At 27.3% G+C, this 19,021-nt stretch overlaps 1 protein-coding gene across 8 annotated transcripts in view; it reads right to left on the bottom strand.

Moving 5' to 3' along the window:
* LOC117167566 (sodium-driven chloride bicarbonate exchanger) overlaps positions 1–19,021 on the bottom strand; it is a 103,249-nt gene that overhangs the window by 39,954 nt on the left and 44,274 nt on the right. For 6 of the 8 annotated variants that reach the window (XR_004466412.1, XM_033352595.1, XM_033352593.1 and 3 more), the window contains 5 exons: positions 9,162–9,281; positions 8,389–8,527; positions 8,000–8,219; positions 5,181–5,304; positions 3,584–3,760 (listed from right to left, as the gene is read on the bottom strand). Coding sequence is in view for 7 of the 8 variants with exons in the window: in XM_033352595.1 (XP_033208486.1) it covers positions 3,584–3,760; positions 5,181–5,304; positions 8,000–8,219; positions 8,389–8,527; positions 9,162–9,281 (780 nt within the window). In the remaining variant the exon portion in view is untranslated. Of the gene's footprint in view, positions 1–964; positions 1,028–3,583; positions 3,761–5,180; positions 5,305–7,999; positions 8,220–8,388; positions 8,528–9,161; positions 9,282–19,021 lie in introns of all 8 variants that reach the window. The other 2 variants (XM_033352599.1, XM_033352598.1) reach the window with 2 other exon arrangements.

The following is a 19,021-nucleotide window of genomic DNA, read 5'->3' as shown; positions in this document are numbered from 1 at the left end:
AATGTGGAATAATTGAAGGCTCGGAAACCAGAACCAAACGAGCGTTTAAGTAGTAGGCAGGAGAGGGGATGACGCGCAGAAAACGCGACGATAGAGAAAACGGAATCTGGACGATGCGCAGAAAACGCGAAGAAAGAGAGAACGGAATCCGTTCTCTCTTGCGTCGCCTTTTCTGCGCGCCATCCCTACTCCCGCCTTCTGCTCAAGCGCTCATTCAATTCTGCTTTCCTAGCCTTCAATTATCGGCAGTTAAACACACCTATGTGTAGTGAGTTATATTGAATTCGTTGCAAATAGTTGTCAATTAGCAACCACGGTTATTTATTGACGCTCAGCCAATTATAATTAATTGAGAATAACAATGTATACAATTCTACATTTGTTATTCTAATGTGGGAATGTTTTTGTAGTAATTGGCTTCGGTATCAGGTAAAAAAAAATGAGTAATGAGGAAAGAGCAACAAGTCATGAGCAATGAGTGAGGGCGTGGAGTAATCAGTGATAAGTAATGAGAAATGTATGACAGCAGATTAACAGATGTCATCAACAGATTATACTGCTGACGTGAAAATTTGTGGCAATATTTATATTTCACAATTTTTTCAAATCTACACACTTAATTCAAATATATAATGTATGATATGGAATACTTAATATAAACTGGGAATATCACAAATACCAAGATAGATATTATTATAGTATAAGAAAGGTGTATATATATATATATATAAAACATAAACTATAAAAATTATGAATTTTGAATAAAAATGATTCAATAAAATAATTTTCATGAGTGAGCACAAAGAAACTTATAAAAGACAATTATAATTTTCATAAAAATTGAAGTTTGATCGTAAAAGAGTAAAAAAGAATAAAAGTCATAAACAGAAATTTAAACATGAATAAAACGGTGCAATAGAGAAAAATTTTCTTACGTATAAAAATGTTTATTAGATTATCTAACCTTTAAAATGACACATTGTGAACCATGTTGTGAAACCCAATTCAAAGGAAACGCCATATTCAGCTAATGAAAATAAATATTAAAAAAGAAAAATAGGTTTGGTGTTTTTGTAACAATTTTTTATATTTTTATTTTATAAGTCTAATTTGTTATGAACACGAATTGATGGGATTCAACTAGGAAAGATGAATAACAAATAGCATAATTCTTAATGAGTATTAAAAGCTTATTTAGTAGCGCAGATATTATGCATTTAATTTTATTAAAGCATTAATTATGTAACCCATGAACTATTATAGAAGCAAATATAGATTGTAATTTTATCTAAGCAAACCAGGTCGGCGATAAAATTTTATAAGAATTTATTAACATTTTACTGCTACTTCTACCTATTTAAAAAAAAAATGTGAAATTTTTTAATTTTCAAAAAAAATGTGCAAATATTATACAATTAGTTTATAACATTCCTATGGTAAATTTCAAAGATTGTCATTTGGTGATACCTAAAAGGTAATTTCATATATCCAAGGCCTTAAATGTATTAAATTAAAAAAAGAAACACATAATTAATATTTTTTACGAAAATAGGAGAATTAATTTTTTAAAATAAAATTAGTTTAATTATCAGTTTAAAAATTAATTCAAAAGAGAAAATGAATTATAACAAGATAAATATATTTTCAATTAGCTGTTAATTTAACCAAAAGAGGAATTATCAACAAAACAATTGATTTTGTAATCAAATAGTTAAATTTTTCATTCGATAATTTAATACTTCAACCAAAAATTAAAAATTTAAATTTTCAAGTCAATAAATGAATATGTAATCCAAAAAATTATTCTTTAACAAATTATAGTTTAGCCTTAGGCCAAATTTGAACAAAAACGTTTAATTTTTACCATGAAAGATCTTTAAGGTACGAGGCAACTAAAGTTTAACCAAATTGTTTTATTTTTAAACTAAAAAACGAATTTTCTTCAAAAAAGTTAAATTTATAACCAAAAAGGATGACTTTTTAACAAATTGCTAATACATGATTTTTTAAATCAACAGATGCATTTACAACAAAAAACGTAATTTTAGATACACCTACCAATAAAGATTTTAGAAAAAAATCCTTTCAATCGAAAAAAACTAAGTTTCTACAGAAAATTTGACTTTTTAACTCAAAAATAAAAATATTTTCATAGAAAATGTATAAGCTGATACCTAACCGAATAAAGATATTAATTTTTATTAAAAACCAGATTAATTTAACACACAAAAAAATTAATTTTTGAACAAAGTAACTTAAGACCCAACGAAAAGAGTTTATTTTCAACCAATCTTTTTTCAGCTAGGGAAGAGAATTTTTCAAGAAATATTAAATTTCAACAAGAAAGATTCCTTGATCAAGAAAAAAAAGATTTCAATCAAACTGTTGAATTTTAAAAATCAAAACATAAATTTTCAACAAAAGACTTAATTTTGGTTACAAGTCATTCTATTTGAAATCAGACAGTTGTCCTTTTAACAAAAAAGGAAGATTTTTAACAAATTAGTCGTATTTTTCGTCAAAATAATTGAATTATCAACAAATTCATTAAATTTTAACCCAAAAATATGAATTTAATACTAAAAATATAATAGTAGACTCTTTAATCAAAATTATCAGTTTTTAACAAAAATAGTTGTATTTCCTTATTGGATTAATTCAGTTTGCATTTTACTTTAAAAAATATTTAAAAACAAGAAAAGGGGGACTAGGCAAAGACTGTGAAGCCTGCAATAAATAAATAGAAATTTTGATTCATATTTAAAACTACGAAAATATTATTTCAGAAAAATATAAATTTTTTTCATAAAATAATTGTATCTCTCGATAAGATTGAAGAAATGGTCGATTTGCTCACTGCGAGTGTGATAACCCAGCACCAACTCGAAGGCGAAATTCGCCTCAGCTTTGCCTTGCCTTCGAGTACTTACTGGGTCTTCACACTCGCAGTAGGCAAATCACGCACTTGACCTCGTGTATCAAATAATATTTTTCTTCCAAATTATAATGCAAAACCCGAGATTTTCCAATGTTTACAGACATCGAATATAACCTTACTAATCCTACACGATTTTAGCATAGTAAAAATTTACAACACTAGATGGCACTAGTAATAAAAGTGGTGAGCAACATGTTTTGGTAACCAAAAAGAGAATTTTGCTCGCCGTAGCAAGTATTTTGCTCACCGCAGCATGGATTTTGCTCATCGAGGTCAGGATTTTGCTCATCGATACTGGAAAATTTGCTCACTACCTTTGCGCTTGATGCAAAATCGACTATTTTCGATATCTAAACAGTGGCCAAATAAGGGTTTTGCATGCATGTGTAAATAAAAGTTTATTTTCCACTGTCATTTCTTTATTTTTGACTAACTTTTAAATGCGAACTAGCCAACATTTTAGGCCCTGTCAATATCTTCAATTATCTTTGATATAGGTTTCTTTTTAATTGACTTTAGTATTTGCGAATACCAAAGGGTCAAAAATAACAATAAGAAGATGAATAAGCATTTTTTATGTTAGTATTGCAACTAAATAGCGACGCTTCACAAATTGTGTACTGTGGCAACTGGCCTAATTGGTACCTGGCACCAATAAGTATTGTCCTTTGAGGTCTCTGGCCTCTTTAGACATTAAAACTGAATGGGAATCGGGACAGCTGGTGCTGCAAGCTACCGAAGGCGAATAGACATCACCTGTATCGCGTGGCTCCTGCAAATCTGGTGCAATCATAGACGCAAAACCACATGAGCAGTTACAATCTGAAACGTTTCATTTATTTCGTGTGTTTAGAGTGTTCCTATTGTCACGACGTTCGAATCACGCCGAATCAACGGACTTAAATCATAATCAACATAAAGAAAAGGTGGGCAAAATAAATATAAAATATTAAATCATAAAAACTATTAAATGGTTAAAAAATAAATAAACTGTTGCTAATTGTGATGTCCTGAAATAAAAATGCTTTTAAAATTTGTCAGTAGAGTAAGTATTATAATAATGTTGTGTTCAGTTCTATAATGTTAATGTTTTCAAGTGATTGTAAAATGATTTGATGAAACAAATCAATCCTTTCTTCGACCGTTGATATTTATTGATTTCTAATCGTAGATTTTAAATTATTTATGTCTTATGGTTCAATCGTAAATCGAAAAAATAAATATGAGTCAAAAAAACTTGTTCTTCGACACTCAGATATTTATTTAATCGAAAAACTCCTTTTGAAACTTCCTAACGTTTCGGTACACATGCGTACCTTTTTCAAAGGTTCTTCACCTGGGTTGATGATAATTTAAAGTAGTCAAACAGATCAATTTTCAGTCAAAAAAAGTAACATTTCAGTCAATAATTTAAAAAAAATTAATTAATATTTAGTCATTTTTTAGAAGTCTCAAAAAATTTTTTTCGAGACTTCACTCGATTTAAACTACATTTTTTTAAATTTGTATGAGAAAAACAAATTAGTAGTCCTAACCTACGTTAATTTGTTTTTCTCATACAAATTTAATAAAATGTAGTTTAAATCGAGCGAAGTCTCGAAAAAATTTTTTGAGACTTCTAAAAAATGACTAAATTTTAATTAATTTTTTTTAAATTATTGACTGAAATGTTACTTTTTTTGACTGAAAATTGATCTGTTTCACTATTTTAAATTATCATCAACTCAGGTTAAGAACCTTTGAAAAAGGTGCGCATGTGTACCGAAACATTAGGAAGTTTCAAAAGGAGTTTTTCTATTAAATAAATATCTGAGTTTCGAAGAACAAGTTTTTTAGACTCATATTTATTTTTTCGATTTACGATTGGACCGTAAGACATAAATAATTTAAAATCTACGATTAGAAATCAATTTCAAATGATTATCAGCAAAACTAAAAAATGATAACATTTTTTATCTTGTTTTTGGATTTTAAAGAAATTTTATTTATTTTCATTTTTATCTTAGGGTTATTTTTCTATAAAAATTAAATTATGAAATTAGGAAATTTATAAACAAGCTCTTATGTAGAGATATGCTTCGAAGGTATCCCAAGAAAGTCTGGAAAGTGTTAAGAATCTATATATTTTGAAACTTATTTTTAAACTACGTTGGATTCAATTATCAAATATATTTAATTGTTTATGTACGATATGTACGTATCTGCCTATATATAATTATTAGAAATCAGACAAAGTACTCACTTTTTGACGAGGAATGATTTCGCCCAATCTCGGCTAAGGATCTTATAATAGGAAGCCTTGACATATTCGTATCTTTACGTCTCTCGTGTTGATGTCGATGTCTCACCAAAAGCGCTTCTCTCACCTAAGATATAAAATTCATATCATCAGGTTTTATTTTTTATTAAGGCTCAGGGTCAAGTTTTATGGTCAGACTTTTAATATTAGGAATAGGGCCAACTTTCAAATTTTAGTTGCAGGGTTAGGTATAAATTTAAGGTAAAAATTGGGATTAGGGTATTTAAACTGGGATAAGGGTTATATTATTTTAAGATTAAGGCTTCGGTCCATGGTTATTGTTTTTACTTATTAGGGTTACAAGATTAGGGTTATGTTTGAAGTGTAGGAGTTGAGTTTAGGTGTTGCTCCAGCTATCGGATCCAACATTAAAAGTTAGCTTAAGATTTCGGGTTGCGTTTCCAAATATTAGGATAGTAAGGTTTTAGGGTTTTGTTTACTGTTTTTGAGTTGAGTTAAGGTTCCAGGTCAAGATCAGTCTTTAGAGTTTAAGTTCGGGATCAAAGTAAGGAACAGGTTTTTAGATATTAACGTTTTAGGGCATGAATTGTTATTTAAGAATTGAGTGTAAGCTTTCGACTTGCTTAGATTTTAGGGTTAGAGCTGGGATTAGGGTTTTAGGGCTATATTTTTGTATTAAAGGTAGCAGTTACTGTAAGGGCTTTATGTGTAAAGATAAGAGTTTTAGGATTTTTATGATTAAAGCAGAAGTTATGGTTTTTGGATATCAGGATTTAAGTATTTTGGGATTAGAATAAGGGTTTCCGGATTTTAGGGTTTGGTTGAAGGTTAAGGTCGGGTTAAGGATAATAGTCTTAGTTTCAGGATATTACGATTTTATAATACGATTTCATCATTGCTTTTATACTTAGCGTGAAATTAGTTAGATTCAGGGTTAAAATTGATACGTGAGGGTAATGTTTAGGGTTTCTTTGAAGGGCAATTTATGGTTAAGAATAAGTTTCTTAGTTTTAAGATATTACAATTTTATGATAAGATTTTATCATTGCCTTTACAGTTAGTGTAAGATTAGTTAGGGTTAGGCTTAGGATTACCGTTAAAGTTTTATTATTGAAGTCAGGGTTAGGAATAGAATTTTATGTTTAGGTTTAGGACTGGTTTTAGGGTTTTGGGTCAGGGCTACGATTAAGGTTTATGGATTGGGTTTTATAGTCAGGGTGACAGTTGGGGATTAGGGGTTTAAATTTACAGGCCATTCACAAAATTTGTGATACATTTTTTAATAACCTCAACACCCCCGCCCCCCCACAAGAGAATAGAATCATATATTGGGAAATTCAATCTCTCCCTGCGCGTATCACTTTTTTTTTGGTTATTACCTGTTAACTCAAGGGTTCAGTTTAGGTTTAAGGGTTTTGTATCTTCGAGTTTTAGAGTTTAGCATAAGGTAACAATTAGCACGTCAAAGTTGAATTAACAGTGCTGACTGCGTTTACGGGTTTGAGTCAGATCTAATTGTAAGATTAGGGTTTTAGGATTCGGTTCATAGTTTAGATTAGTGTTGGCTTTCAGGTTATGGAATTTGGATATTAGGGTTTTGTATGAAGGGTTTGTTTAAATCTATTAAAATTGAATTAAGGATAAGGACTAAGGTTAAGGTTAAAGTTTGAGTCAGGGTTACGATTATGGTATTAGAGTTTGATTGAGATTCGTGGTAAGAGTTGAAATTACGGTTTTAGGATTTTAGGATTTCAGGACTAAATTTTGGGTTTAGGGTTATTATTTTGATATATAACGGGTTTAGCGTTTGGTTTAGGTCGGAGTTAAGAGTTAGGCGAGGGTTTTATGATTATGGTAAGGGTTTTTGAGTTTTCAGTTAGGGTTGATTATAGCATTTTTCAATATTAGGGTTTTATAATTCCGTGCGTAGGCAGGGTTAAGGGCTGTGGCTATAAACAGAGTAAGAGTTAGGCTTAATATTGGGATTTTAATGCCAATTTTGTAAGATACGAGAATCTTTAATCAGAGTTGAAAGTGAGCGTTATGATTTTGGGTAAGTGTTTTATGATATTAGGATTTTAGAGTTGAATTTAATGTTGGGCTAGGAAAAGGTTTTTTTTATTGTATGCCTATAGGATAGGGTCTAGAATTTGATTCTTAAAATATATTAGGTATTTAGATTTAAGTTGAGGATTTGAGGTGGATTAGAGTTCAAGGTTAAGTTTTAAGGTAAGGGTGAGAGTCTCATGCTTCCAGGGTTTAATGGGTGGGTTGAGGATTATATTCTAGAAAGATATGTGCGTTTTCAGATTGATTTTCGTATTTCAGTTAATGGTGGTGTTTTTCTTTTAATTTTAAAAATCTTAAGGTTTTGAAGTTAGGCATTTAGGTATGAATGTTTGGATATTAAGGTTAGTTCAAGGTTAGTTCAAGGTTTGTTTAAGGGTTAGTTCAGGTTTAGGATTAAGACTAGTATAAGGTCTTAATAAGAGATAGAGATAAGCTTTAGTAATAATGTTTGGGTTTTGGGTAGGGTGACAGTTATCGTTTAGGGATATCAGGGTTGGTGGTAGGTTTAGGGTTTCTGTTAGGGTTTCTGTTAGGGTTTCTGTCGGGGTTTATGTTCAGAGTTAGGTTTTTAAAACAGCAGGGTTTTATATTTGAGTTTAAGGTGAGGATTAGGGTTTTTGGTCCAGGGTTTTCTACTTTTCGGGTTCTAGTTCTAGGATTGAGTGTTAAGTTTAGGGCTAGGACTATGGTTGCAATTAGGCTCATAGTTAGTTATTTATTCTTGCAATTACCTTATCTCGGGCTTCAAATGGCAAAGTTCCTTTGTTAATCATGTTATCAAGTATAAGGTCGGCAATCTTTTCTAAACTACACGCTTCCATGTCCAACATCACTGTTCCGTTTAACAAAAGGCTTCTTAATTCAAATAGGGAATGTAAAGAAAGTGTTGCTACATGCGGCTTACTCCATCTGTTTCCTCCCTCTTCAACGTCTTCTTCAAATTTGATCCATCTGAAAGGCAATACAAGAAGGAAAATTTACTTTCTTCAAGGTCATGTAATAGTTACCCGATTTATATTTTACCAACATTTTTGATAATAAATGTGGATAATGATGGAATCCGGTAAGTATTACGTAGCCTTAAAGATATCAGTATTTTAATGATAAAGCTATAATGTACCTTGCGGTCTCTTTCCATTCCATTTCGTCACCATCCCTAATGAGTTCTCCCATTTCGGAGAACAAGGGATGAGATTCATGAGCATCATCTCCGACTTCCTCGCCAAGGATAAATTGCACCCTCTGGGCCGGAGGCGTACCTGTAAGAAATCAGAAATTTTTATATCTTACTTTAGAAAGACAGCAGGATGTCTATGAAAGTAGAACACCTAACAGCTGAGCGAGATTTAATTCTATGATAAGTTGCCGACCGCTGGTATTACCATCAGTCGATAGTGCAGATCCTTGACATGAATCGATCTATCTATCTCCTCCTAACCGACAACATCATCCTCCTCGACTTTCAGCTCACGTTGCTCTATATTCTTCTTATTTTTTTCGTCTTTTTTCATAACTTTAACATTCTGCCTAAATTGTTCAATTGAAGAGTTTTTCTTCAGCGCAATGATACTTAAATCTCTTCGACATCGAAATTTAAACCATGCTGGAATTATTAGAAGAGCAAGAGAAGGAGAATGATAAGGAGAAGGATTAGCAAGGTGGATTACTGATTTATCAACTGAGTGTCGACCTGCAGGATCTGCATTACCAACTGATGGTAATACCGACTGCTGTTAACTCAACTTAAAACAGAACCTTAGTCAGTTTTTCCATGCTTCTAAAGCTTTACTACTAAGGACAAAATGTCAAAATTGTCTCCAGCGAAGCGCCACCAACTAATCAATATAAATATATGGCTAACATAAATAAATAAAATGAAAAAAATTTACTTACTTGGTCTTTCATTCTCTGCTTCTTCCTTGTTTGTTCTCGGGTGATGGTGTTTGTGGTGTCGGCGGTGTCTTCGTTCACCTGGCAAGTGAACACCCACATAGACCGTGTGTGCTCTGTGACCTAAAAGTCATTTTTATTCGTCGACAATTTACTGTAAGTAAACAAATCTGGTTCGTAGCCTCAACGGAGCTTGGGAGAAATTTTTTACAACTTATAAATAAAAAAAACTTTATTTTTTAGATTTTTATATAAGACCATGTACAGAGAAAAAATTAACATCAATTATAAACATCATTAAGGTAATTGTCGTGCCAAAAGTCAGATATCTGAGAAAAATATTTTTTCCATGATTTAAGAATCAAAATATTATAACTGCTGTCATTCCAAATAAGAGGCATTTTTTATGAAAATTGTTAATTTTTCTATGGCTTCTATGGTTTCTTCTATGACTCTAAATCTTTAGAACAATATTTTTTAAGGAAAAATTTTCCAAACAAATAATTATATTTTCAGATTATTAAGTTATTTTGATAATTGGAAACAGTGGACCCATAGAGAATGTTTTTTCGACAAAAAATAAGCTGTCATTTATTAAAATGAAAACTTTTTCAATAATTAGTAAGAAGCGAGTGTAAGAAAAAATTAAATTGCAAAAAAGATTGTAAAAATTCATGTATTCTTTGTGAACTTTAATATTTTTATTAAAAAATAGTGTTTTTTATTTGAAATGACATCATTTATAATATTTTGATTCTTTAAATCATAGAAAAACTATTTTGTTCAGATATCTGACCTTTGCCACGACAACTACCTTAAGGCTTGAACCAAATTGCAATTTTCCAACAGTTTTAGCCAATTCTATCATTTTTAGAGGAAACGAGTTATTTTAAGCCCAAATTATTCGATTTCGAACATTTATAATTATAAACAATTTTTTGTTGAAATGGGAATCTTTAAACAAAGTTAAAGTTAAATCTCGAGTTGATTAATGATGCAATCATTAATAATTATCATAAATAAATACCATAATTAATATTATATAAATAATATGATAGTGACGCTTTCGAAACCTTCAAAACAAAAGGCAAGTTTTAAAAATTGTTGTACTTTAATGCTATTCTTTTAGAAAAGATTTTTTAATTTGAAAACAAAAAAATTTAAACGTTAGATATTTGGATATTTTGAAGTTTAATAGTTACAATTTAAAAATATTCTTTTACGTAATTGAAAAAAATTACAAGTTCTATTTTTAATATTTGAAATATAGAATCCTACCCGCGCGCCTTACTTAATGAACCCTTTTTTTAAGCTTGACTGTAACTTTAAAAACTGAACTTTTAAAGGCAAAAATTGCATTCACACCCATTTAAATATTTCAAAATAGTCAAAAAAATTCTACCTAAACTCAGCAGAATCTGTTTAAATTTTATGAATTAATTAACTAATTAATTAATTAGTTAAATTAATAATTTTAGCAAAGCCTACACTTTATTTAATTTTATACTCACAAAATAATTTTTATTATAAAATTAATTAATTTCAAAGTGGCCGTTTTAATCACATAAAAAAATTCACTGTTCTTTCCCGGTTCGCAAACATTTTTTTTACGGTCAATGAAATTAAAAAATTCGAACTCTAAAGCTAGAAATTGTTTGATTTGATGTAACAAACGCACAGTTGCAAATAATTTTCAGCTGTTTTAAGCTAGAAATATTAAAAACTGAACATTTAAATTTTTAATAAATTGAACACTTCTTAAATTAAAAGTTAAATTATTTTCATTTTAGATAGTTTTGAAATCCTTAGAAGCTTCAAAATTTTATTTCAAAATCTTAAAACATCTACATGTTCTTTTACATTTATTCCAATTTTAAAATATATTTGGATTTTTTTTAGAACTTCTAAACATCTTTTACATTAATTTGAATCTTTTCTTTTTTTTCAAATCGTCTCAAATTAAAAATATATTATTAAAATATTCCAGATTTAGTTTTGATCATTTTGGAAATATTTTTAAATCTTGTTAAATATTCTCTTAGAATTATTTTTTCAAAATAAGAAGTCATTTTTGATTTTCCGAGAAATCTTAAGAAAATGTTTTTTTTATTTTATTTTTTTTTAAACTTATAAATTTTTTGTTCGAAATCTACAAAAATCTATATCTTGTTTTAAATAGGTGGTTTAAATTACTTGAAATAATTTCAAATTTGTAATTAATTTTGAATCTTTTTAGACCTTGTAATATGAGTTCAACTTACTCGAATTTTTTTCTAGTAATTATAGGTGTTTAATATTTATTGTACATGAAAATTTAACAATAATTTTGCTTATGAATTTTTTTTAATAAATCATTAAAAATTGTAACGTTCATGGTTTATTCTTTCATTTATTTTTAAATATTTGATTTACAATTATTTATTTTACATGGACAATAAAATATTTCTAAATTTTAAGCAGTTGTTATTTTTCTAAATTATAAAATATAAAATTTTCAAATCTTAGACTAAATCAATATTTTAAATTTAATAAAAGTCTTAAATTATAAATAAATAATTCTAAGTTATTATAAAATTTAAAAATAGTTTATAAAGTTTTAATTGAGCTGATTTCGAATCGTCTTAAAAAATCAATTATTATTCACTTGCTACTCCTCAATGCATAGTTTAATATTTGAAATCATTATAATTTATAAGCACATTTGTTGAACTAAAAGGGTTTTTTGTACACAATTGTTAATTCCAAACGCTACTAATTTTCAATTCTTTAAGTCTTGAAAACTGCATTTTAAAATTCTTTAAATGAAAAACGTAGTTTTAAAAATTAAAATCCAAAATAAAGAATTTATTTTAAAAAGACAAACATTCGACTGATTATTGTAAAAACGGTTGAAATCAAACAGGGAGAGATTATCTTTTTCCAAACATTGTCCCGCTCCAGCGGCCACCCTATCATTTTATATTAATTGAAAAATAAATGTTTCTAATAGTATAACAATTAATTATCTCAACCAATTTTGTATAAACAATTTACCTAATTGAACTTAATTATAGAAAGTAATTTTATCACGGAAAATTTCAATTTAATTGCACTGTTGTTTACGTATATAAGAGTTGATCAGTATAAAATAAGTGCTTCACTAAACATGCCAAGGTGATGTCTCCATATGCGACTTAAAGAATTATACCTCTTCGAAACGATTTAATGTATCTATTATATAAAAAAGAAAAAAAAATTATGAGAATGTAAAAATGAAATCAAAGCCTGAGTAGACTATTCGATAACCTCGAATCACATTCAAGGGCCGCTACATAGCTGACCTCGATTCTGAAGTGTCAAATCAAACGAAAAGGGCTAACGATTTTCGAAGCACTTTTAATCTTGTGTGTCAACTGAAGCCAGATTCGCAACTGGCCTACAAAAGCTACTTCGAAATATAAATAAATATTATAACCGTATAAAAAAAGAGGTTCGCTATTATTGTTTAAATGGAGATTTTAAGATGAAAAGAAAAATATATATATTGAATGCTTTTCAAAAAAAGTCGATTGTTATGTTGAAAGAATTTTTTTTTTAAATTTATTCTTGTGTGTCTATTGAAGCCGGGTTCCTGACTATCTTCAAAAAGACTTCAAAATTTAAAGTTCTTAATGCATACCCAGTGGGCCAAAAATTTGGCGACGTCTTTACGACATCGTTACGACATTGTTACGACAACGTAACGACATGCTATGTCCATGTCGTTAGGGTGTCTTTACGATATCGTAAATAAGTCGTATGATTTGACGGTGTCTTTACGATATCGCAAAGCCACTGAAACGACATGGACATAGGATGTCGTAAAGTTGTCGTCATGTTGTCGTAACGATGTCGTAAAGACGTCACCAAATTGTATGCCCACTGGGTATAAATATTACGAGTATGTAAAACAAATATTCTTTTAATAATCTATTTATTTAGTTATGTATTTATTTATCCATTTATTTATCCATTTATTTATTTAGGAAATCTATTTAGATGGGGCTGCACCAGGGGGGTTGCTCTGGAGTTATTCAATACCCAAGAATTTATGTTGAGCAAAGCATTTTAGAGCACTCAAGAGAATTTAAAACATTTATTATTTAAAACAAATATGTATCATAATTATTACATATATTTTTACAAAAGCGTTAACTTTTTTTATCGAGTCGCCGCACATTGGGAGAAAAAGCACATTTTTTAACAAAAATCGACTGACAGTGCAATTATTAACGGATTTTGATTTTTATTTTTTAGAATTGACCTTAAGGATTCCAGGTATAACATTCAACTGTGAAATTTTTATTTCTATTAAACAGAAATTTGTTATTTAACAACAAACTTTCAACTTTTTGGTGCTAAACTTTTCCATGATACCATTTCTTCTAAGACTTTGAAATTCATTGATAGGTTATAAATTATTATAAAAATTAACTATAAATAATTTATTTGTGGGTTATATTTGCAAAAAAATGAACACTGTTATAAACAAATTAATTAACATAAGTAATCTTTTCGTGATTTTCAATAATTAGCTAATTTTGACCCATAGCTTTTGTAAAAAGTATCTCAGATAATGAAGTGCGCTCACAATAAGTTTAGAGTAGCTAATAATTGCCAATTCTATAAACAATTTTTATAAAAAAATGCACATTTTGACAATTTTTTAATGAAAAGGCTCGATTTTTTTCGTGGAATCAACTCAAAATTTTTTGCCTTAGACTTTTTTTTATTATATTGTTTATAGTGACCAAAAAATGTTAATTATTTAAACAATTTTATAAACAAATGCATATTTTGAACATTTTATGATGAAAGGCTTCATTTCTTTTGGGGAATGAACTTAAAATGTTTTGCCTAAGACTTCTTGCTATCATATTTTTCATAGTGACCCAAAAAGGTTTATTATCTGAACAATTTTTATAAACAAATGCACATTTTTCCAATTTTTTTATGAAAAGACTTGATTTTTTCGCAAAATCAACTTTAAATGTTTTGCCTAAGACTCCTTGCTATCATATTTTTCACGGTGCAAAAAAATCTAGAATATTAATGAAAAAATTGTCAAAATGTGCATTTGTTTATAAAAATTGTTTAAATAATTAGCAATCATTAGCTATTCTTAACTTATCATAACCGCACATCATTATTTGAAATACTTTATACAAAAGCTATGGGTAAAAATGAGCTAATTATTGCAAATCACGAAAAAATTATTTTTATAAATTAATTTGTTTATAACATTAGGAATCGGCCAGTTTGGTAAAAAATTCATCTTATTGGTTGAAAATTAGTTTTTCTCTTATCTAGAAATAAGTTTTTAACTGAAAATGTAACTGTTTCGTTTTTCGTCAAAAATTTAACTTTTTTATAGAAATTTGAAAATTTTGGTTAACGTTATACCATTCCGTTAAAATCTTACATTGATTTCATTGAAAACTAAGTTTTTTACAGAAAATTTAAATAATCTATTTTTATTTAGAAATTTGTCTGTTTTAGGTTGAAATTAATTCATTTGTTAAAAATTAATTTACATAGTCATATATGCATATATCTATTTTGTTAAAAATTCGGTTCCGTTTTGATTTAAAATTTACTTTACGTACTAAAAATTTAAGTATTTTATTTTTTGTAGAAAATTTATCTTTTTAGTTGAATATTCACGTTTTTGGTTTTAAATTGAATTTTTGTTAGTTAAAGATTTATTACCACATTAGTTAAAAATTTACTTTACCAATTCTATTTTTTGTTGAGAATTCATTTATTTGGCTGAACAAAAATGTTTAGTTAAATATTCGCTTTTTTATATAAAATTAATCTTTTGGCTTGAAAATTTCAATTTTTGGTCAAAAATACATATTTTTGGTTGAAGATTAATCACAGTGTTTAAAAATTACTTTCTTTAACTAAAAATTCGTTTCTTTTTATTATAAAACTAATTTTTTTAACTAAAAATTTAGCTACTCCATTTTTGCTTGAAAATTTATATTTTCACTTGAAAATTAATTCATTTGGCTGAAAACTGGGTATTTTTTTTGTTTAAAATTTACTTTTCTAACTGAAAATTGAACTCATCGAGTTTTGGTTTTTAAATTAGTCTTTTTTAAATAAAAATGTATAAATGTTAGTGAAACTGTATTTTTTAAAATAAAAAATTCACCTTTTTGGATTTAAAATTTAATAATTTTGTTCAGAATTAATTTTTGTCGTTTAAAATTAATTGTTTTAACTGAAAACTTAATTCTCTTATTTTTATTTTAAAAATATTTTTTATTATGAAAAACAAATTTTATTAAAAATTAGTTGTTTTTTTGTTTAAACAATTATTTTTATAACATTTACACTATTCTAATTTTTTCGAAACTTGATCTGTTTTAGGCCTTCTTTTAACATTTAAATTTTTAAACCATAATCTAAAATGTTTATAAATGCTCATTAAATTCTCAAAGCACATAAATGTCGAGCATATTCTCATGCTGGTGAGAATTTCTTAGAGCACTAACTATAAAAATTGTTATTTCTTTTTAAAGTTAGAAAATAATTTACTTTCTTTCATTATAAGACATTTATAAAAATTAATTTTGCTTTACAAAATTTCTATCGTTACACATATGTCGAATATTTCAAACGCTTTATATTCTAAAAAAATAAGATTTATGGAGCAAATAAATATTGATAAAGTTGTATAATAAGAAACTGTATTTTCAGTCCTACCTTTAAAACAGTACTGTTTTTAATTTTTCGTTATCACAAATTTAATTAATTCTTTTGTTAATATTACTTATTTAAAATTTGTGTTGCCAAAAATTTGCGATTAAAAAACTATTTAGTTGTATATTTTACTCATAACCTCTCGTTTAAATTTGCACCTTTTTATCGTGCAACACTTGTTTATTAATTATTCTCAAAGTGAACAAAAAAGATTGCGATCTTCAAAAACAATTGTAACGAATTAAACCATTTTTAATGTTATTTTATTACAATTTTAATTATTTGATTTATCAATATTATTTGAAAATACACGTTACTAATAATTTGTGTTTAAAAATGTTTAATTGCATATTTTTGATAACCTATTTACGCTATACATCTCGCTGAAATTAAAAATTTTTTCTTATAGTGCAACACTTGTTGTCAATTATTTTCAAACTGAACAAAAAAGTTTGCGATCTTTATACACAATTGAAATCAATTTAAACTGTTTTCAAATTTGTTGAAAACAACTTTAATATATTATTTTATTAAAATTATTGATAATTCGTGTTATCAATAATTGACGTTAAAAAAAACCAGTTTAATTGCATATTTTACTCATTATCTCCCGTTTAAACTACTTTTTTTATAGTTCAACACTCAATTGTTAATTATTTCCTAAGTGAACAAAAAACATTGCAATCTTTATAAAAAATTGGAACGAATTGAAAATTTTTTTAAATTGTATGATAACAATTTAAATGAATTATTTGATTAATACTTTAAAAATCATGTAACCAATAATTTGCGTTAAAAAAACTCGCTTAATTGCATATTGTTACTTATTATCTCGTTGACATGTTTTTTATGGTGCAACAAGTTAGCAATTATTTTCAGAATGAACAAAGAATGTTACGATCTTTAAAAAAAATTGTAATTAATTAAAAAAATTTTCAAATTTTTTGACGACAACCTTAATAAATTGTTTGATTAACATCAATTGAAAATTAATGTTACCAATAATTTTCGTTAGGAAAATCGATAAAATTTTTAATCTATACATCTTACTCAAATCAAAAATTGTGAAAATTCATGTTATCAATAATATTTGTTTAAAAACACAGTTTAATTACATATTTTACTCATCGTCCCTCGTTTAAATCCAATATTTTGTGATAGTGCAACAATTATTTGCCAATTATTTTTAATGCGAAAAAAAAGATTGCAACCTTTAAAAAGAATTGCAATAAATTAAAAATATTTTTAAATTTGTTTGGAACAACTTTGATAAATTATTTTATTAATATAATAGCAAATTTATGTTTCCAATAATTTGCGTTAAAGAAATCGTTTAATGGCATATTATTACTTATTATCTCGTTAAAATTTAAATTGTTTCTGATTTTGCAAAACATTTTTGTCAATTACTTTCAAAGAACAAATTGAAATATTATATATATATTTACTTTGTTCATACCAATTTCAGAACTAAAAATGATCAACAAACAAAATTTATTTTCCACCCAATTGTAGAATTTTTAAATCAAAAATGTTCATTTTCAACAAATAAGTTGCATTTTTTACGAAACAATATGAATTTTTTACAAAAATAGTTGAATGTGAAACCAAAAATATGATTTTTCACAAAACAGATAAATTTTAAAACAAAAATATACATTATTAACAAAAAATTAAATAGTGCAATAGTTGAAAAAAGTGAATTTCCAATAAAAAAGTGAAATCCTTACACAAAACAGATTAACGTAAACCAAACAGTTTTATAATTTACCAAAAAAGATCAAATTTCTAGCAAAAGAGGTACATTTCTACAAAAAAAAAAAAATTTATACAAAAAAATTGAATTTGTAACTGAAAATATAAACTTTTAAGAAATTAGTTTAACTTTTTAAACAAAAGACACTAAAATACACTAAATATATTTTTACTTAAAAAAATGAATTTTCAATGATAAAATATGAATTCTCAACCAAAAAATTAATACTTTATATTTTACTCAAAAAAATATTTTAATTTAAAATTAAAAACAGTTAAATTTATTCAAAAGACGAATTTCCATCAAAATAGTTTAATCTAGAACAGAGAAAGATTAATTTTTAACCAGGCCATTTTTAGGCTCAGAAAAGTCAGAATATTTTCAATTAAAAAAAAAAAGATTTTATATTATTCAAAAAGCGACTCGTTTGAAAAATTCTTTGGGACCTTTGAAATAAAAAGCATACTAATAACTTTTATTTTTAACCCACATCAGCCCCCCCCCCCCTCGACGCCACACATATGACCCAAGAATTTTAAAAAACTATATTTTTACGTATTATTATTTTTACTAATTTCTGTCGTCCTTTTTCATAAAAATAATTGCTGATGGACAATTTGAGTATCTCCTATAACTTTTTAAATTATTTTTTTATTTTTTAAACTAATGTAACTTATTTTAACAATTATTTATGCCCAAAATTCTTCAAAAGTAATCCTATTTTTTGAATGAAATATAATAGTTAATCACTGTTTGAAGTACAGGAAATTTGTTTAAAAACATGATGTTCTATTTGTTTAAATCACTTTCATTCGCTCAAGCGATTTTTTTCGATAACTTTAAAGAAATAATAGAAAATAAAGTACATACAATTATTTTTATGACTATATTATAGAAATAATATACTAAACTTTTTGAATCGTTTTAAAAAATAAATTTTTTTAAATAATTGTCTTTTCAAAAATAGTTTTGAATTTTCATAAACAATTGTTATCCCTCGATTATCATTTCGAAGAAAATTCGAAGAAAAAGAAAAATAATTCATTGTATAAAAATTATTACATTATATATTATATTATATATTATTATTCATTGTACTCAAAATTGTTTAAGGTTTGCTTGAACAATTGAGAAATGGTCAATATATTCTTTCTATACACTATACAGTCAGAAAAATAATAACAGTGCAACTCTTCTATAGCGCCGATTTTGGGGCTGACGGTAGGCAGGAACTAACTCATTATAGTCCGCCCCGCTTTTGTTTTCTCACGCCTGAGTGCTCGCCTGAGTGACAAAAGCAGACCCCGCACACACCGCGCAGCTCCTGTTACACCTACCTGCGACGCGGCGTCAATTCTCGGAATGGCTATAGAAGGGA

This window comes from Belonocnema kinseyi, chromosome 2, assembly GCF_010883055.1.
Source record: "Belonocnema kinseyi isolate 2016_QV_RU_SX_M_011 chromosome 2, B_treatae_v1, whole genome shotgun sequence".
Lineage (NCBI taxonomy): Eukaryota > Metazoa > Arthropoda > Insecta > Hymenoptera > Cynipidae > Belonocnema > Belonocnema kinseyi.
Note: the sequence above shows the minus strand (reverse complement) of the source record. Positions and strands in the feature narration are given on the sequence as shown.